Source organism: Pyrus communis, chromosome 7, assembly GCF_963583255.1.
Source record: "Pyrus communis chromosome 7, drPyrComm1.1, whole genome shotgun sequence".
NCBI classification, from domain to species: Eukaryota; Viridiplantae; Streptophyta; class Magnoliopsida; order Rosales; family Rosaceae; genus Pyrus; species Pyrus communis.
In genome coordinates, this window is record NC_084809.1 from 3575181 (window position 1) to 3597254 (window position 22074).

The following is a 22074-nucleotide window of genomic DNA, read 5'->3' on the forward strand; positions in this document are numbered from 1 at the left end:
TCACTAGGAGCAGAGCAGTTTCCATACTTTTTCCTCCATCACTCACTCGATGGATATCTTCTTTTGCAAATTTAATGGTTCTCGTGAGGCACCCCGTCAATTCAGAGGATATGGTTGGAGAAATAATACCGATCGAAGACTTGACTCGTGTTCGTGAGGCACCCCATTAGATATTTTGCTTTATATTCCCCACATTTTCACGTCTGCTTCTTCATTTCTTCGCATGCTACCTGGTGAAAATATTACTTTTGTACTTAAGAATGCAATCGGAACATGATTTTCTTGAATTAGTTTTGTATTCAATTGGATTCAAATACAATTGATATGAAATTGATGCAACATATTTACTAACTAGTGTCCTATTCAAATACAATTGCTTTCTGGCCACACTGCTCTCATTTTGTTGAAAACGTTGCTCGCGTCATCCTCCGTTCGAATCATTGATATCAGAGAAGATTGTTGCGGATATACATTGGATGGATTCATTGCTAACACAACATTGCTCAGTATTAACACCACCGTCACCATTACTTCCAATGCTCTTATGATGAAGTTGCAATGCAAACTCAAGCCCTCTCACAACCTCATTCATCGAGGGTCGTTCGACTCCTTTATCATGAATGCAACTCATGGCAATTTCAATGAACTTATTCAGACACGCGGCTTCAATTTTACCCTTCAAGTTACAGTCAATGATTTGATCTAGTGTTCCCTCTCCATGGCAACTTCTAGCCCACTCAGCGAGGTTCATTTCCCTCGGCTCCACTGTATGCATTAACGCCGGCCTTGCACACAATACCTCCCACAAAACCACCCCAAATGAGTACACGTCCGACTTCTCAGTTAGCTGTTGGCGTCTGTAGTATTCTGGGTCTAGATACCCGAAACTGCCTTTGACCATTGTACTGATGTGGGTCTTGGAAGCGGTGGTCATTCCTATTTTTGACAACCCAAAATCCGAAACCTTGGCCACCCATTTCTCATCCAACAATATATTGGTGCTTTTCACGTCACGGTGGATGATGATGCCCTGGGCACCACTGTGAAGGTAGTGCAACCCTCGGGCGGCGCCAATGCAAATTTGGAGCCGCTGTTCCCAGGCCAGAGGCGGGTTGCCAGAGTGGTAGAGATTGTCAGCGAGGGTTCCACGTGACATGTAATCATACACCAAGATCATCTCATTTTTATCCGTGCAATATCCGATAAGAGACACCAAATGGCGGTAGCGGAGTTGGGAGAGCAGCTCGGTTTCCGTCTTAAACTCGTTGGCCCCCTGTGAAGACTCGGGTTTCAGTCGTTTGATGGCAACGGGGGTAGCCCCATCGTCTATATAGCCTTTGTACACATTGCCAAATCCACCAACACCAATAATGAAGGTATCATTGAAGTTTTCAGTGGCGGCTTTGATCTCAGCTAGTTGAAGGTAACGACACAGATAAGGCGGTAAAGATGACCCCCGAGTCGCCTTTAACTTGGTCAAGGATTTCTGTTTCCATCTTCGCCTGAAAGCCAAGAACCCAAGGAGGGTAGAAAGCACAAGCGTGCTGGATACTACACCAATGACGGTGGCGAGCTGATGAGTCCTTGACTTGTTGATGTTGGGTTTTTTCTGGCTCGACTTCGGTGGATCACTGCTGGGTCGGGCTAGGTTGCCATCAGAGCCATTTAATTTGAACATTTCAAGCCCGTTCAACATTGCATCCAAGTATCTAGTCTTCTGGTTTTGAGGTTCTGCTTGCAGTGTGACGGAGAGAAATACTTTCTTCTCATTTCCGGTGCCAGCAGGCATGAACACAACATAGTCTCTGTACGTGGGAATCCCATTCCCGCCACTCCACTGGATTATGTCGGCTCGTGTTTCAGCCGTTTGATTGGCTATGTAGATCAGAAACACCCGGTCACTAATCTCGGAAATTTCAGGCAGAAACTCACAAAAATGAAGCCTAACCAGGTAAAAACACTTGGGATGGACAGGAAATCGCCAGGTGAGGTTGTACCGCTCGTTTAAATCATTGTGGAAGCCCATTGACCGGCCCGATCGGTAAACTTCCTTTGGGGCAGTGTACTCTGGTGTTTGAGAAAACTTGAGTTCTACACTAGCGTTTTGCGTTAGAACACTTAGAAATGAACTTATTTCGTCTAAGTACGGTTGCTCCTCTTGAAGACCAGACCAATTGCGGTACATGCCAGTGTCTTTGGTGAACGGGACTGGGCTTCCGCCGATGTTTATTCGGTAGATCATCTCCAGAGCAGTGTTGTTTTCGATAAGAAACTTGTTCTCGGTGCCTAGAATGTCAACCCCATAGCTTTGAGCTGCAGTATAGTAAAGATTAGTAGGCATGGATACAATCTCAATTCCGTTGACATATGCGTATGTGTCTGGGCTTGTCCTGCTTGGAGTGAATGTAATATTCAGATTACTTTTTTCTTCTTCATCAGTGTTTACACAGAATTCTTTGTAGATGGTCTTCAGCCCGTCAACCTCTGCAGTCTCGGAAGTATTGAAATCCTGGAGAAGGGTATAGCCTCCGGCTTTGATAGAGAAGACAGCTTTGGAGGGGTGAAAGTCAGGGCCATATGAAACTGGATTGAAATACAAACGAATGAACTTTTGGCCGGAAGTAAGGTGAACTCTGTAAGTAAAATCGGAGCGAGAAAGACGCGCTGTGGTGTATGGCACTTGGCGGATGGAGGATGACAAAATTGAAGGTGCTTCTTTGAATACGGATGTGCTACCAGCTGCTTGGGGTACTTCTAAAGGAGAAAATTTTGAGTTAATATCTCCGCTCCAATTTCGTTTATCATACTGATCAAATATGCTGCCAGAATATCCACATTTTATGGTGATATCTTCCACCGGAGTGTAGATAGTTGGCGAGACTTCAGCCGCGATAAGGGTGATGATGGTGTGCAGAAACAAGGAAAGGTAAACTGGAAGAGTGAGCCAGGGTTTTGTGGTTGTATAATTGTATTTTCTGATTGGGATCGGGTTCTTCATGATAACAAACACTCACTCTCGTATTGTAATGAAATGAATGGTAGGCTATTGCCGCTATTCCATAATCTTAGTTACTTTTAGTAGGAAAGGATATGATAAGATACGAGTGAACGGTATGGCTTTATTTTGTTGCGTGCATATCGTGAACTATTTGCATCAATCGTTTGTTCAAAGTCTTTGTGTAGAAAGAAAGTCTTGCGATGAAGCGTAATGGACACGGCTCTAGCGATGCAGAATTCCTAGAACCGTGTCCATTCTTTTTCCTCTATTACATTTTGGATGGATGTATAGTCTTGTCATGGAACTCGGCGGGTGGAAGACGATGGGACGGATCCCTTTGAGGGCAGGCTTGGGCTAGTGAGATTTGGAAAATGAAAAAAAATTAGTAGTAGTTATAATGATTTAATCCAACTCAGCCCATCCGAGTAAATGCTGAGAAGCTTCAATGCTGCACGTGTTTCATTTGAATTAGAATATGTGATTTATGATTCTACTATGTTGTTTAAGTTTGTTGAGTTTTTTTTTGTTAATTATTTTGAGTCTTTGACGTATTCTAATTACATTAAAATTTTACTAAAAGTACTACCATCTAGTTTTGTTTATTATAATTTCATATATACTAGATAACTTTCTATATGTATATTTCAGGTACACTGCTCTACATTAACACTACTACATTGAACAGCTTTCATGACAAATGTAAGTTCATCATGTAAAGAAAAATTCCTTCACGTGAAAAATGGTATGATGAAACCTTCGTCGCCCCACACTTGCCGCGCAAAGGTTGAGATGAAAGCATTTGCTCCACGAAGAAAACGTATTTCGTCGTGCAAGCACATTTGCGCAACAAAAGAAGATTTCATCGCTAGAAATGTAAATGGATGACAACCATCGTCGCTTAAAATTTTAAGACCATGAGAGATTGTCATCGCATTGACGTACTGGTGACAACCAAATTTCGTCAGGTACGACTTTGTGCGATCAAGTATTTTATCGTGTAAATCTGGATACAAGGAAATTTGTCCTATCATATTTGATTTTCGAGTAATTTTAATATTTTTAATTATGAAATTTTCATCGTTCAAGATTCTATGCGATGAAAGACTCCCATGCTTTTAATCTTATGCGACGAAGGTCTTTTGTATCGTAAAGGGGTATTTTTTTTTTCCTTTATTTATAATTTTTATTAATTTTTTTTGTATGCACATGTTGATGAATGCGCAGGCATCTGGATTTGCTCTGTTCAGAGTGAACGTGATGTTCAAGCTCTGTTCGGATGCAATGTTGAGACAGAACTCTCTGGATATTGTCTCCGACCAGGAAGCGACGGCGGTGACAGAGGCGTTGAAGTCGCTGAGAAGGGTAAAGCCGCCATCTTCGACTGAGAAGAGGGATTTAGATAGGTCAAAGTCGGCGGCGTAGGAAGTTGGGTAGAAATACAAGCGGATGAACTTTTGGCTAGTGGTGAGTGGAAATCTGTATTGGAATTGAGAGCGGGAGAGCGGATGAACTTATAGACAAAATTTATAAATTAAATGATGTGTCATTAATAAATCAACACATTTATCAACGCTTAAACAATAAACCAATCATCAACTTTCATATCTTTTAGTTTTTAAAATTTTACTTACAAATTTAGACTTCCTACATTAACTACTAGAATTTGAAAACAGGGGAAGCTATTGCTGCTTATCGTCCTAAGCTTAACAAAATTCCATGTTTGATTAAACTTCTGATTGGAATTTGGAGAGTTTAATACTGAAATGTTTAGTTTCTAATTACCCACAAGCAGAATCTAAGCCTTGGAAACTGGGTGTTTGAAAGTTCAGAGATTTTTTTACACCAAATTTCTGATGAATATTGAAGCTTGTCCTCTACCCTGAGTTGTTATGTTATTGTTTGCATGCACAATTATTGAAAATCTAGGGCAAAACAAAAGTAGTGGGACATGGAGAAAATTTCATCGAGGAGTTCATCATCATTGTGACCTCTCTTTCTACTAAATGATCTTGTATTATTCCGTTTAAGTACTTCTCGTAGGTCATGAACGAAAGAGTTTAGATGTCAAATTTTTGGCTGCATGTGTAATCTAAGTTAAACATTATCAATCATCTGGTAAGTTAATAGACTATAGACAAAGGGTAGTGGACTTAAAGAAACAAGTCTTTGCCACAAGTCCTTATGCATAGTGATTTGCCACAAGTCTTTATATAATATATAGTTTGGCTACAATAATATTAGGGGATATCCTCATCAGTTGAGGCATTGAGCTTCTACCTAGGTTTACGTTGACATGGTGTTTATAACCAAAAGGATTGCACATTGTTTTCATAGAATTTATGCTCATCAATTTTGAAATGGAAGTACGGCAAAGCCAACAAGTTACAAAAAGACTGACGTTCTCTTAAAATTAATGGTTAAAATTTTTCTAGTTAAGATTTATAAAAGTTAGTAATAATTATGTGATTCATGAATGGCATAGTGACATTGTTTATAAATATGTACCGTTGATTATTCATGCACAAGACCAAGTTTTCTTCTTATAATCATGCACAATAATACAGTTTCTTTCTTCGATCAAGGGGATGCACAATATATATTATACAATTAATGTGGGCTATTTTTTATTAATTGAAACATTTTAATCCATGAATCTACTCTCAAAACACATTAGTATAAGTACTTAAACGAAAGAAGTGGAAAAAATATATTTGCCATTTATCCATTTTGAGTAGTGTTTTCTGAGAGACAAATGGCCACAAATATCCCTTGCAATCTGTTGGGAGCGTTACTTTCCCTTCTAGCAATCCATGCCTTCACAGTTCAGTCAGTTCAAAATGAAGAGGGAAAGATAATAGGGCTCGATGAGCTTAGATTATACATGAGGACCTTCGGATACCTAAATGACAGCAGTTCGAAAAACTCCAGCAATTTTAACAGCAGTTTGGAAATTGATGAGGTTTTGGAAACTGCACTGAAAAGTTTTCAAAAAATATATCATTTGAATGTCGCAGGAAAGCTTGATTCCAGTACGGTTGGCCTAATAAGCACTCCAAGGTGTGGTATGCCTGATACTTTTATCGACCTAAATGCAACGGAGCAACGTAAACATGGTGTTCGCATGGGTTCTTATTATACTTTCTTTAATGGAAACTTGAGATGGCCACCCACAAAGCGTCATCTTACCTATAAATTCGATGCCGGAGCAAAAAATCCCGTTGGGCCATATGCATTATCGATGGCATGTCGACAAGCATTTGATCTATGGGCGAAAGTGTACCAGAATATGTTGTAGTACCTAAATTTATTGTGATGAATTAGTGGTACATAAGAAAATAAGCAAAAACATAAGTGTATCGAAAATCCCATACCTAAATATATGATACTAAACAAGTGTACCAGAATATATGTACCCTAATATATTATAATAACCTAATATACCAAAATGTTCATACGTAAATATATTGTAATGAATTAGTGGCAAATAAGAAAATATGCAAAAACATAAGTGTACTGAAAAATTTCTACGAAAATATTTTCTTATATAAGATACTTACCATAATGAGAATTAAAATTTATAATTTTTCATAAAATTTAATGTATGAACATACAAAATTATAAATAAAAAAGACAGACATTGAATACATATGTTAGCATTAAATATAATCTAAAGACTAAACTCAATTTTTAATCTTGTATAAGACATTTTTCTAAACTTCATCTTATTTAAGAATTAAAACCTAATTTTTTATTCTTATTTTCTATATGCAGGAGGACTAGTATATCTCATGCATGTGGATAGGTACTAATTATAAACCTAATTAAGAGTGCTACCGTAGTTGCACAAAAACAGAAATTGAAATAGCACACGTCTAATGTAAATTCAAATATTAACATCCTCCTTTCTTGTACACGTAACAGTTTTCAGGATTGCCAGCTCCGGCGAGTGGATGGCAGAAGGCATACAGTTTATATTATAATATTTATTTGATAAAAGAGAAATGCTAAGAGCATCTCCACGTAGACATGCAACAATAAAAAATGATAACAAACTTTCTTAAAAGGAGCCTTTAATTTCTTAAATGGCACTGAATCAATGGAAGACAAGATTTTTTGCTAACAAATTTAATAAATAATTTGTTAATAGATGTAATATAATATATAATAAATGTTTTTGTGTTTCTTAAGTATTTGATTAATTGTCTCAATCATTGGAGCTCACAAAGAGATTAAAAAATTATAAAATGACATTATTACTTAGGACTTTTATAGAAATAATAAGACAAAAAATAATAAGAATATAAAATGTTGACGTGGCTTAACCGTGACCACAGAAAGAAGAGGGAATGAGAAGGGTATGAGATGAGGAGGGCAGACAATCCAGGTCCTATTACTTAACATATTGGATGGAGTAAAAAATTGTATAAATGTCAAATTGTCACATAAGCTATCAAATATCGTTTTGATGTTTAAAATTTGACACCTTATTTGGAGATGCTCTGAGGAGACTCTTAAAAGTGGAAATCTCCATGTACTATCTGTCATCTCATGTTTTATACTTTTATAATGTTCACAAGAGAATTAATGTTAAATTGTGAGATGACAGAAAATTCATCAAGAATCCCACTTTGAAAGAGTCTCTTTAATAAAATTATGTCACATCTAAAGAGAATAATTTGGAATAAGGATCCTTTCCAGATCCTTTTTGTGAGGATTCTGGGGATCCTCCAATTACGTCGGTTCATCGTTATCGTGCGATCAGAAATCATTGTAAATTTTTACTTAAAATTAAATATAAACAGTACCTGACAAAAATTAGCTGCACGATGTACGATGAACATACGTGATTGGAGAATTCCCGAAATCCTCACAAAGAGAATCTGAAGAGGATCACCGTTCAAGATTTTAAGCCAATTATTAATCCAAATCCTCGCTAGATCCTCTTTGTGAAAATTTCGAAAATTCGTGAAATCATGTCCGTTCATCATACATCATGCAGTTAGAAATCATTTTAAATATTTTTATTTAAAATTAAACACAAACACTACCAGACAAAAACTGATAGCACGATGTACAATGAACGGACACGATTTACAAATTCCTATGATCCTCATCAAAAGGATCGGGAGAAGATCATGTTGGCCAATTATTGTTCATTGGCAATGCAATTATGCAAACCCCTTGCCCCACCCCCACCTTCATCCCTTTAGCACCTTGTTTTGGAGTAGGATTCTCTCCCCTCTTTTTTTTCTCTCCCCTTCTCTCCCCTTTTAATTGAATGGTCATGGTTAAGTCATGTCAACATCTTATATTAGTTTTTTTTATAGCAAGAGACAGATAAAATAAGAGAATGTAAGAGGAGGGGATGGAAGGAGGAGGGGAGAGAATCCTAGTCCCCTTGTTTTATGCATAAAAAAATGGATTCCTATATAGTGCGTGATAATGGCTCTACATGTCACAATCAATCACTGCACTAGTCTCTAGGAAAAGAAAAAGTATGAGTGAATCGAAAGCTCATGTCATTGGATCAATTTAAGCCACTCGTTTATTTGGTTGGTCCATCCACGTCAGAACGTGAATTTACAAAGAACTTAATAATAATAATAAATTATTTGAAGATAATCATGCGCACGAGAAATGCTAAAGAGACTATTTTAAAGTGTAACTCTTTATAAATACTTTGTCAAGTCACAATTTAACATTAATTTTTATGCCAACATTATTAAATATTGTATTTAAAATATGAGATAGTAAAGAATCTATGAAAAGTTTTTATTTTAGAAGAGTTTCCTTGGCATTTCTCATCTTCCGTATGACTTCTATTACTAGTCTGAAACTCTATTATGACAGTATCTTAGAAAAATGCTAAAGAGACGCTCTTAAAGTTGGACTCTCTATCACTCTTTGCCATCTCCAATTTCTATGCTAACATTATAAAATATTATGCTAAAAACATGAAGACAAAAAGTCCATAAACAGTCTCACTTTTGAGTGAGTCTCCTTAGTATTTCTTATATTATTTTGTTCCTTAAATGTCTCTTTAGATTATGGAGTATATTTTTTTCTCCCTAAATTCTCTTACTCTCCTATTTAAACAGTCACGATTAAATAACGTTAACATTTTGTGTTGACTTTTTTATACAGAGAGAAGGAAAAAGAAAAAAAAGTGGGAGAGGATAGAAGGGAAATGAAGGAGATTTTGAGTGAAGAGAATCATAATTCCTAATTAAATTGTACGAGGGTTTGGTTTTGTAGCATTTATACTTATTATTGGTGACTGCTGAGAAAACCCTACTTGTGAATCATTGAGTTTAAAATGTCAAAAACACCCTTAATCATTGTACAACTTTTGATAGTTGATTATAAAGTACTTGACAAGAAGAAAAAATGATAAAAAAATATAAAATGTTGTAGGCCTAATTTACTGAACTCTATTTAGGACTAGAGAGGGAGAGGGCCAGCGGCAAGAGAGAGAAGAAAGAGATGTAATTCTGAGGTATGTATTATCTCACCCTATTGTGCCTTTGTTTATAGTAGTAGGATCGGTTAAATCCTTACCCTAATAGGATTACACATCTAATAGGATAATATCTAACTTAGAGGGAATATTCTAAGATATCCTTAGATACACTAGGATTTACACAATTACATTCCTAATCTAATAGGACTGCAACACTCTCCCTTGAGTACATAAATACTCAAACAAAACATTGCATCAGGTGTTCAGCAGTTGAGGTAGAACAGTTGATGAAGTCATCGACATAACGGGCGAATGCGAGTCTCAAATTAAAGAAAGTATGCATTGGTAGTAAAACTCACAAAATCTTGATATGGTAAAACCTAAGGCAGGTGAAAACCCATAGACTAAAGAGAAAAGTGAGAAGTATGCATAATGTTTAGAACAAATGTCATACGGGACGAAAGTAGTGAACTCAACAAAGTATGATCATCCTAGGATGGGTGCCTCATCAAAACCTCGTTAGGTAGCAAAAACCCAGTGGGAAAAATGCTCATAATCTTAGGAAAAAGAGTACATAAAGATCAAGTGAGAATGCTTCAGGATACTCCTCCTAAGTTAGACATCCAAATAAGAAAACTACAAGCAATTCAACTCAGATAATTTACGCATACCGATTCCTTGGACAAGCTTCTGAAAAGTAGACTTGGGCAATGACTTGGTAAAGAGATCGACTAGGTTGTCCTGAGAACAGATTTGCTTGACTTCAATGCTCTAATGTTGTTGTTGCTGGTGAGAATAAAAGAATTTCGACGCTATGTGCTTGGTGTTGTCTCCCTTGATGTATCATTTATTTAACCATTCGATGCATGCTGCATTGTCTTTAAAGATTGTCGTAGGAAGGTTGACCACTAGTGCTTCGAATATGTTCCATAACTGCTTTCAACCAAAAACACTCACGCGAGGCTTCATGCAATGCGAGAATCTCAACATGGTTTGAAGAAGTCGCAACTAGCGTTATTTGGTAGACCTCCAAGATATAACAGTGTCTCTAGTGGTAAAAACATAGCCTGTTTGAGAACGTGCCCTATGTAGGTCAGACAGATAACCAGCATTTGCATAACCAACGAGGTGAGAATCAACCCAAGAACCGAGGGGGACGGTAGCTTCTCTCAAGGATTCATGGGTGTAGAACAAGCCTAAATTTGTCGTACCCTTAAGGTAGCGAAAAATATCGTTAACACCATTTCACTGTCTGCGTGTACGTGCATTGCTGTATCTAGCCAAAATATTAATAGCGAAAAAGATGTCGAGTCTAGTGCATTGAGCCAAGTACAATAAAGCACTAATTACACTTATGTATGGAACTTCATGCTCCAAAATCTCTTCCTCATCCTCCTTGGGACGGAAAAGAACTCGTTTAACATCTAGAATCCGAACAACCATATGAGTACTTGAAGGTTTCACTTTATCCTTATTAAAATGTCGCAACACCTTTTGGGTGTAGTTGGATCGACGTACTAAGATTCCATCAGAACAATGATTCCATTTGAACAATGCTTGATCTCCAGGCTGAGAAAATATCGAGTTTTCCCAAGATCTTTCATCTCAAATTTCGATTTCAAGTGAACGATAATTTCCTCAAACTCTTCTGAAGTTCCGATAAGGTTCATGTCATTGACATAAACTGCAACTATCGCAAATCCGGAATGTGACTTCTTGATGAACACATGGGCATAGTTCGTTGTTCACATAACATTGACTTGTCAAATATTCACTCAAACAGTTATACCATATTTGCCCAGATTGTTTCAATACGTAGAGTGATCTCCTCAATCTAATCGAAAAAGTGTTTCATGTTCTAAAACTATTGGAACCAGTCAATGGAAGTCTTTCTGGAACTTTCATGTTTTGCGTATCTAGATCCTTATAAACATACGCGGTTACCACGTCCATAAGCTGCATATTCAGTTTTTTGGAAACTACTAAACTGATAAGGTAGCAGTGAAGGAAAAATTTTGTCCTAGCTAAGAACATGCATGAACATTTGAATACATAGGCATACTAATAACACTTTAAAGTAGGCATGCATTCAAAAACAATTCATAAAACCCATGACTTTCAAAGCCTAGTATATGGTGAACCATAAGACTCTTTAACAATATTAAAGAGAATAAGAATTTAGAGATTCTTTACCCTTGAAGCTCATCCTTGATTGCACAAGGGATTCACCCAAGTGGAGGGCCTTCAAGTCACCTCCTTGCTCCTTGGATCTTCCTTGTGATTTCCTCCCTTTTAGTGCTCCTTTTTCTTCTTTGAGGATTTGAGGATTTGTTCTCCAAAACACCAAAAGTTTGGTGTCTCTAAGTCTCCACACCAAAGATGTTGTGTGAAGATGAAATGGATGACTTAGGGAAGAAAGATTGCTAGATGTTCTTCCCCTAAGGTGGCCGGCCTCTATGTAGAAAATGAGAGAATAGGTTTCACCCAAATTCAATTAGAAAACCCCTTAATGTGAAACCAAGCTATAATGTTGATTTTACACTTCATTTCATGTGAGTGGCAAACTTGTAATTAATACAAGTTTGCTACCCCTCACCCTTATGGCCATATGTTGTTATTGGGCTTAATTTCCCATTTTGTTTTAGTTGTCATACAACTTAAACATAATGGGCCTTGTGGACCAAAACGTTTTTGTGTCCCGAAGCCCAAAACTAACTTAAACGCCCAATACGAACGTTTCGTATAATTAATTAACTATTTAATTAATCTTGACCATTCTTCAATTAAACCATTTAATTGCTTATCCATTTCATATAATTTCTTCACTTATATCCTTACTCGGTGTACGATCCATTAGGTTCCAATTAGCGAGGTAGTGGGCGATGTTACTCTTAACGATCGATTGTGAATTGAAACCACATTTCAATTCTCCCTTAAAATTAGTGTTTGCTAATCTTTAGGGCTTCCACAAACCATGGGTGACGCCTAGCAGCATGTCATGGTTACCCAAGCTAAGTAGAAGTGGTTGGAGAACCTATCCAGTTACAACTACAATGCAATACGGTCCTTCTCTAATACAATACTCTTAATTACATTGTTTAAGTGATAGTTTGTTTCATGTCTACTATCCAATGTGATATTTCTCTATATGATTCAATTGAATAAGATTTGGAACAACCTTCCTTAGTCATATTCATATGCTTTGGCCAAAGACTCTCGAATCATATCTTAGAGTATTCTCCTTCCACTATGGAAGGTTAGAGATCCCTTGTTGTGCATTCATATGCCTACATGACTAGATAGCTTGACCCCAACAATGCCGTGGACACTCCAATGGAATGCCGTTGACATAATCAAAGATCAAGGATCTAACCATTAGACATCAATGATGCCTCAGGTCAAAGGACTACTTTGCATATTGCAACTATTGAGTTCTCACATGACATGTATGTTCGAACTCTCGTTTGATCGTTGTTCAGTGTACTTGATTACTCTTTCGAGCACCTATGTGTTTGCCTTAGTGTCCAACACCAAATGACTTGAGACTAGTTCATACTCACGCTTGAGTCGACATAACACATACTAACCTTAGCGGATTGTCAATGCCCAATTGGCAATCCTATGGCTAGGAACGTTTTAGGAATGAACATAAGAGAAAGGTCTCGTTAATTTAACTAACTTAAATCACTTATCTCTTAGATCAATTACATTCCTTGGATTCCCTTATTGCTTAAACACAAGATACTATAAATAGTGATTAACAATAAGCTTTGCCCTCTATTAAACATATAAAAGTTTAACACAATAAGTATTCCAAAAAGCTATTACATCAAATGAGTGGCTTTGTGGGCATACTTCCAACAATCTCCCACTTGCACTCAAAGCCATCTTCCCATGTATCTAATACCCATCTTTTCCATATGACGGTCAAGTTGGATTTGAGACATTGGCTTCGTTAGTGGATCTGCTACGTTATCGGCTGAAGCAACTTTGAGGATGTTGACTTTCCCCTCGGCAGCATATCTTCTAATGATATTAAAGCGCCTATCAAAATGCTTGTTCTTTTGATGTGCCCTGGGTTCCTTGGCTTGAGCTATCGCCCCACTATTATCACAGTACAAAGTTACTGGTGATGTAATGGTTGGAACCACTCCAAGTTCAGTGATGAACTTCTTCATCCAGAACGCTTCTTTCCCGGCTTCAGCTGCAGCGACATATTCAGCCTCTGTCGTGGAATCAGCAATTACACTTTGTTTCTTGCTTTTCCAGCTGACAGCCCCACCATTCAGAGTGAATACATATCCGGAGTTGGAACTTCTATCATCGACGTCAGATTGGAAATCTGCGTCTGTATAGCCTTCCACTCGCAACTCTGTCGCTCCTCCATAAATGAGGAACATGTCCTTAGTTCTTCTTAAGTACTTAAGGACCGTCTTGACAGCTGCCCAGTGTTCTGATCCTGGGTTAGATTGATATCGACTAGTAATGCTCACAGCATATGCGATATCAGGCCTTGTGCATATCATGGCATACATAAGACTTCCTATGGCGGAAGCATAAGGAATCATATTCATATGCCGTATCTCTTCAGGAGTCTTAGGTCTCATAGACTTAGAAAGATGAATTCCATGTCCTACAGGAAGAATACCTTTCTTAGATTGCTCCATCTGGAACCTACTTAGCACCTTATCAATGTACATAGATTGGGATAATCCAATTAATTTTCTGGATCTATCACGATAGAGCTTTATCCCAAGTACATAAGACGCATCTCCTAAATCTTTCATGTGGAAGGTTTTGGACAACCACACTTTTACAGAAGAAAGTACTGCAGTGTCATTCCCGAATAGTAATATGTCATCTACATATAACACTAGGAATACAACTGCTTCCCCAACGACTTTTTGATAAACACAATTGTCGTCTTCGTTTTGAGTAAAACCAAACGATTTGATTTCAGTATCAAAACGAATGTTCCAGCTCCTGGAGGCTTGCTTAAGTCCATAAATGGACCTTTGAAGCTTGCATACCTTAGTCTTTTCAGACTTGGACACGAAACCTTCGGGTTGAGCCATATAAAGCTCTTCCTCTAGGTAGCCGTTCAGAAAGGCTGTCTTCACGTCCATTTGCCAGATTTCATAATCATGGTACGCAGCTATAGCAAGCAAAATCCGAATGGACTTAATCATGGCTACAGGAGAAAAGGTTTCTTCATAGTCAATCCCTTCTCTTTGCCTGTAACCCTTGGCTACTAGTCTAGCCTTATAAGTTTCCACGTTCCCATCAACGCCTATTTTCCTCTTGAAGATCCATTTGTTTCCAACAGGTACTATACCTTCTGGAGGGTCTACAAGAGTCCAGACTTGATTTTGATACATGGAATCCATCTCGGATTTCATGGCCTCTTGCCATCTCTTTGAATCAATGTCGGACATTGCTTCAGTGTAGTTTCTAGGGTCTTCCTTTGTGTCATTGTCACCTAGAAGGTGCAATTCCGCAAAGTCATTGTCTAAGCCATACCTTCTAGGTGGCTTATTGACCCGTTCAGATCTACGTGGAGCTAGGGGTTCAGGAACAGGGTTGTCAACATGTCGTGTGCTTGTTTGTGGTTCATCATTAATCTCATTAATTTCCATCGTTTTACTTATAGTTTCTTTGAGAACAAATTCGTCCTCTAGAAACTTAGCAGTTCTGGCGACAAAGACTTTCTGGTCGTCAGGATGGTAGAACTCATATCCCATAGTTTCTCTAGGATATCCCACAAAATAGCACCTTTCTGATCTCGCTTCAAGCTTAGTAGCTTCAAGCTTCTTGACATATGTTTCACAACCCCAAATCTTAATGTGATTAAGACTTGGCTTTCTACCATGCCATATCTCATAGGGCGTTTGTGAAACTGATTTGGAAGGTACTCTATTAAGCAAGTAAGCTGCTGTATATAGAGCATATCCCCAGAATGTTAATGGCAGATCAGCGGAACTCATCATAGAACGAACCATGTTCATCAAGGTTCGATTTCTCCTTTCAGAAACTCCATTAAGTTGTGGAGTTCCCGGTGGAGTCCACTGTGATTTTATTCCACACTCTTTGAGATAATCTAGGAATTCATTACTCAGATATTCACCCCCTCGATCTGATCTTAGGATTTTTATCTGTTTCCCAGTTTGCTTCTCAACTTCATTCTTGAATTCTTTGAACCTTTCAAAGGATTCTGACTTGTACTTCATAAGATACACATAGCCAAACCGAGAGTGATCGTCGGTGAATGTGATATAGTAGGAGAAACCTCCTCTCGACGTAGTAGACATAGGTCCACATACGTCAGTGTGGATTAACCCTAGAATTTCAGTGGCACGCTCTCCTTTCCCAGTGAATGGAGATTTGGTCATCTTCCCTTTCAAACAGCATTCACAAGTACCCATCTGGTCATTACCTAATGGGCGGACATATCCGTCTTTCGACATCTTGCGAATCTTTTCAAGGTTCACATGTCCAAGTTTAAGATGCCACATCCTTTCTTGGTTAACTTCTTCTCTAGCCCTTTTGGGTTTTGAGGTATTCCCGCTTTCAATACAGTGCATCCCACTATTCGTCTCTAGGTGAAAAAGTCCCTCTATCATATTACCATGAGAGATAATACGACCGTTCAAGTATAAAGTGCAACTCATTTTGTCAAACAATACTGAGTGCCCATCTCGTAAAAGCTTAGAGATAGAAATCAAATTCTTTATACATGAAGGAAAATATAAACAATTTTTAAGTTCCAGGACTTCCCCAGAGGGTAGGTTAAGCATGTAGGTGCCTATTGCTTTTGCAGAGATTTTAGCGCCGTTCCCAACTCGCACAACCATCTCCCCATTGCGTAGTGTCTTGCTCCCTACTAGTCCCTGCATCGTATTACAGATATGTTGACTAGCGCCTGAATCAAATATCCAGGAATTGGAGCTCACTGTAAAAGCACTTTCTATGACCGAAATAGTCTCTTCAAAAGTTCGTGTCATAAGGCTCGCAATGCGCACCCTGAATTTCTTCTTCCAACGTTCATCCTTTCCACAATGAAAGCATGTTCCTTTGGATTTCTTTGCCTTCTTCTTATGTAACCTCTTCCTTGTTTTTGCATTCTCACTCCCACTGTCCTTTTTGAAACATTTTTCAAATTTACAGCACATGTCAATCATCTCGTTAAAAGTATGATCGAATCTATTCACTTTATAGTTTACAATAAACTTAGTGAAATCATCCGAGAGATATGCAAGGAAAAAGTCTTAGGCCATTTTGTCAAGTATAATGGTGGGTAGTATTTTAGGCATGTCGTTAACTACATAACATAACAGAAATCGTATTAGATTGTTGATTAACTACTTGATTGGGTCTTGAATCAAATAGTACCACCCGCTATTTTTGGCAAATTCCATATCCCTCAATAGAATCCGAGAGTTATGTTGAACTCTTAGCGGGGTATGGGAGACTCACCATTACCAAGCCCACCTCACGATGATACGATGTTGGTTAGCAAAAATAATGATGAGAGAATAACGCTTTACTCATTTACAACGTTTGTAATTACCCATCTTGTTTGGCCTCTAGAGAATGTTGCCTCACGATGATACGATGTTGGCACCATTGCACTTAGTTAAGTTATTCCCACCATGCTTAGTTCGTGTAGGGGTTCAAGAATAACCTCACGATGATACGATGTTGGCTATCCTCGTTGCCTACACTTACCTCATCATATGTTTATGGACTCCTCCTGAGTGTAAGCATGCACTTTGTACTCCCCCATGATAGGGTGAAGCCGGTGTACAAGTCACAAACGATTGGAGCCCACCACGGTGGAAGGCCTACGAAGAGATGTTCAAAGCATCTCTCGCTTATCAACTTAATATCCATTTTATTTGAGGGAGTAGTGTTGGGCTACATCAAAAACATTTTAATCATATTAAAAGAACATGGGCCTATCACAACTATTGGTCCAAGTTAATATGAATTAGTAGCATATAATACTCCCACTGTTTCGTTGAAACAAGCGAGACTATATGGAACTACTAACGAACCATTGCATCCTCATATGGACTATATAGTCGTTTTAGGTTTTAGGATGATTATGAACCGTTTGATTTGATCCAACACGAGCCTTGTGTTGGACCTTGGGTTTAAGGTAGATAGTTGTTGATTTTAGTTACGCGTTTAATCCAATTAAACCGTTATTTCCTATTGGGCGTTGGACCCAACTATTCCAATTTGCATACATATAAACAAAGAGGAATACATGAAATAATAAGAAGGGCTTATGCCCTTTTACAACACAAATAATGGGCTTATGCCCTTTACAACAAATTGAAGGACTTATGCCCAATACAACAACTTGAATTAATCAAATTACATTCAAATCTACATTACTTAAAACCCAAGCATTCATAATGTAAATCGGCCAATCACATAGCTCAATTATCGAGGCCTTTGGTTCATAATCACCCTTTTCTTAATTAACTAAATTAACTAAGAAAGCAACTTTAAACAATTGGTTTTTGGATCCATAGAATTGATTTAAATGGAACTAAATATAATGAAAATCCAATTCTCATTAAAGAGACAAAACAATTTTTGTTCTCATTTTATTTGGGCCATTTTGCAAAAACACAAACTTTTGGGTCAAAATACAAATACACAAAAGTATCAAAACTTTATTTAATTGCACAAAAGCACCCCACTAGAGGGGTGGCCGGCCAAGGATAGTTGTTATAGAGATTTTTGATAAAAAGAATTTTGTAAGTGGATTTTGGTGGGTGAGATTAAAGATGGTGGGGATGGTTTGAAAAGAAAATATATCTTTGATATAATTAAAACCATTTAATCATTTCTTACCAACAATCATCATCCATCAACTAATATTCAAAAATATATCTTTGACATAATTAAAGCCATTTAATCATTTCTCACCAATAATCATCACCCATCAACTAATAATCAAAACTTTATGTAAAACATAAAACTTTTGAATCAAAACTTCAAAACTTTTTGTTCTTGATAAGAACTTCAAGAAATATGAAGAACATACATGAAAACTCATAATAGCTCCATGGATGTTTTCTTTCACCAAAAACTCAAATTTTCACAACTCAAAAGAGGGTTAATATCCTAGGGTACTTAGGGGTTCCAAAAAGCACTTTAAAACCATTTTAACAAGCCTAACATGAACCCAAAAAATCACCCTTTGGATTTGGCCGAAAATCCCAAAACACTTGGCACCAATTTTTAGTTCCATTATTCATGCTTTAATGAAATACATCTACAACATTTGAGATGCTAAATTTTCAAGTAAAATTTATATTCAAAGCAAGAACAAAGCTTGTAACATTTACAACACTTAAATCACAAAATATGAAAAATCACAAAACCCAAAAGGATCCACCATAAACTAGGCCTAGGCTCTTGATACCACTTGAAGGAAAAATTTTGTCCTAGCTAAGAACATGCATGAACATTTGAATACATAGGCATACTAATAACACTTTAAAGTAGGCATGCATTCAAAAACAATTCATAAAACCCATGACTTTCAAAGCCTAGTATATGGTGAACCATAAGACTCTTTAACAATATTAAAGAGAATAAGAATTTAGAGATTCTTTACCCTTGAAGCTCATCCTTGATTGCACAAGGGATTCACCCAAGTGGAGGGCCTTCAAGTCACCTCCTTGCTCCTTGGATCTTCCTTGTGATTTCCTCCCTTTTAGTGCTCCTTTTTCTTCTTTGAGGATTTGAGGATTTGTTCTCCAAAACACCAAAAGTTTGGTGTCTCTAAGTCTCCACACCAAAGATGTTGTGTGAAGATGAAATGGATGACTTAGGGAAGAAAGATTGCTAGATGTTCTTCCCCTAAGGTGGCCGGCCTCTATGTAGAAAATGAGAGAATAGGTTTCACCCAAATTCAATTAGAAAACCCCTTAATGTGAAACCAAGCTATAATGTTGATTTTACACTTCATTTCATGTGAGTGGCAAACTTGTAATTAATACAAGTTTGCTACCCCTCACCCTTATGGCCATATGTTGTTATTGGGCTTAATTTCCCATTTTGTTTTAGTTGTCATACAACTTAAACATAATGGGCCTTGTGGACCAAAACGTTTTTGTGTCCCGAAGCCCAAAACTAACTTAAACGCCCAATACGAACGTTTCGTATAATTAATTAACTATTTAATTAATCTTGACCATTCTTCAATTAAACCATTTAATTGCTTATCCATTTCATATAATTTCTTCACTTATATCCTTACTCGGTGTACGATCCATTAGGTTCCAATTAGCGAGGTAGTGGGCGATGTTACTCTTAACGATCGATTGTGAATTGAAACCACATTTCAATTCTCCCTTAAAATTAGTGTTTGCTAATCTTTAGGGCTTCCACAAACCATGGGTGACGCCTAGCAGCATGTCATGGTTACCCAAGCTAAGTAGAAGTGGTTGGAGAACCTATCCAGTTACAACTACAATGCAATACGGTCCTTCTCTAATACAATACTCTTAATTACATTGTTTAAGTGATAGTTTGTTTCATGTCTACTATCCAATGTGATATTTCTCTATATGATTCAATTGAATAAGATTTGGAACAACCTTCCTTAGTCATATTCATATGCTTTGGCCAAAGACTCTCGAATCATATCTTAGAGTATTCTCCTTCCACTATGGAAGGTTAGAGATCCCTTGTTGTGCATTCATATGCCTACATGACTAGATAGCTTGACCCCAACAATGCCGTGGACACTCCAATGGAATGCCGTTGACATAATCAAAGATCAAGGATCTAACCATTAGACATCAATGATGCCTCAGGTCAAAGGACTACTTTGCATATTGCAACTATTGAGTTCTCACATGACATGTATGTTCGAACTCTCGTTTGATCGTTGTTCAGTGTACTTGATTACTCTTTCGAGCACCTATGTGTTTGCCTTAGTGTCCAACACCAAATGACTTGAGACTAGTTCATACTCACGCTTGAGTCGACATAACACATACTAACCTTAGCGGATTGTCAATGCCCAATTGGCAATCCTATGGCTAGGAACGTTTTAGGAATGAACATAAGAGAAAGGTCTCGTTAATTTAACTAACTTAAATCACTTATCTCTTAGATCAATTACATTCCTTGGATTCCCTTATTGCTTAAACACAAGATACTATAAATAGTGATTAACAATAAGCTTTGCCCTCTATTAAACATATAAAAGTTTAACACAATAAGTATTCCAAAAAGCTATTACATCAAATGAGTGGCTTTGTGGGCATACTTCCAACAAGCAGAACATTATGACGTCCATTACGGGGGAATATGTCTCTTCGTAATCAATCACAGGGCGTTGAGAGAAGCCTTGCGCTACGAGGCGTGCTTTGTATCGAACTATTTCATTCTTCTCATTACACTTTCATACGAAAACCCATCTATAGCCCAAGGGTTTCACATGTGATGGAGTAGGAGTTACAGGCTCAAACACCTTACGTTTTGTAAGCAAATCGAGTTCGACATGGATTGCTTGTTTCCAGTTTGACCAATTCGTTATACGTCAACATTCATCAACAGAATGTGGTTCAATGTCATTGCTAAGCATGATATTAATAGCTACTGTGTAAGCAAATGCATCGTCAACGATCATCTTATTCCGATTCCAAACTTCATCTAATACTGTGTAATGGACTGAAATCTCACGATTTTCAAAAAGTCGGTATGTCTCGTCTAAGACATCACCGTAATCTAGAATAACCTCATGCGTTGGAATAAATGAGTAAGTGATGGTTGGATTCACATTAGGGTCGCTAGTTTGTGTTGTTTTCCTCTTATAGGGCTGTGAATCCTTTGAACTAAGGGGTCTTCCACACTTTAGGGTAGAAGCAGATAATTGGCTAGCCGACAGTGTACCGAGCCGGGTGGGAGGTGCGACAGCCCCACCTTTGGGGACAATTCGGCCTTTCAAGGCGGTATTACGGCGTACGTTAAGTATGCCGATCCTTGCAGGTGCGTTTGCAACGGGTATATGTGATCTCGTCACTTATCAGTAAAAGCATCCGGCATGCTTTAAGCAATGCTCTGAAGATCTAGGATACGTCGCACTTCAGTTTCAGACTGAGGAGTGCGATGATTTAAATGAGACATAGTGGGAGTAATCCATGACAATTCGCGACGTTCTACAGGAACGCTAGTGATCTTATCTATCCCGAATGATGTGAAAACAGTCTCATTGAAGTGACAATCCGCAAAACATGCGTAAAGAGATCTATTGTCAAGGGTTCTAAGTAGCGAATAATGGATGACGAATCATAACCGACATAGATTCATATTATTCCATGAGGACCCATTTTGGTATGTAGTGGCGGCGCTATTGACACATAGATTGTGCACCCAAACACATGTAAATGCAAGACGTTATGCTTTTTAGCTAGAAGTAAAACAGAGATCAAATCCAAAATTTTGGTGAACTTCTGTGCCCTATATTGTTGTTGCGGGATAATATTGTTGGCATTGAAGGTCGAATATGTCTTATCCAAGATATCTTTGTTTGTTAAGTCCACTTTACAGAACTTAAGCAATGATCGGATTCTATAAACTTCATAAT

General features: G+C 37.8%; 1 protein-coding gene across 1 annotated transcript; it reads right to left on the reverse strand.

The window, feature by feature from the left end:
* Positions 1 to 332: 332 nt before the first annotated feature.
* On the reverse strand, positions 333 to 3008 carry LOC137740167 (receptor-like protein kinase FERONIA). The gene has a single exon (XM_068479985.1). The coding sequence runs from the start codon at positions 2996 to 2998 to the stop codon at positions 422 to 424; it is 2577 nt and encodes an 858-aa protein (XP_068336086.1). The 5' UTR covers positions 2999 to 3008; the 3' UTR covers positions 333 to 421.
* Between the last annotated feature and the right edge of the window lie 19066 nt (positions 3009 to 22074).

Bases quoted from the DNA above. Each gene is read 5' to 3' on its own strand.
- LOC137740167 (XM_068479985.1), bottom strand. From the start codon at position 2,998: ATGAAGAACCCGATCCCAATCAGAAAATACAATTATACAACCACAAAA.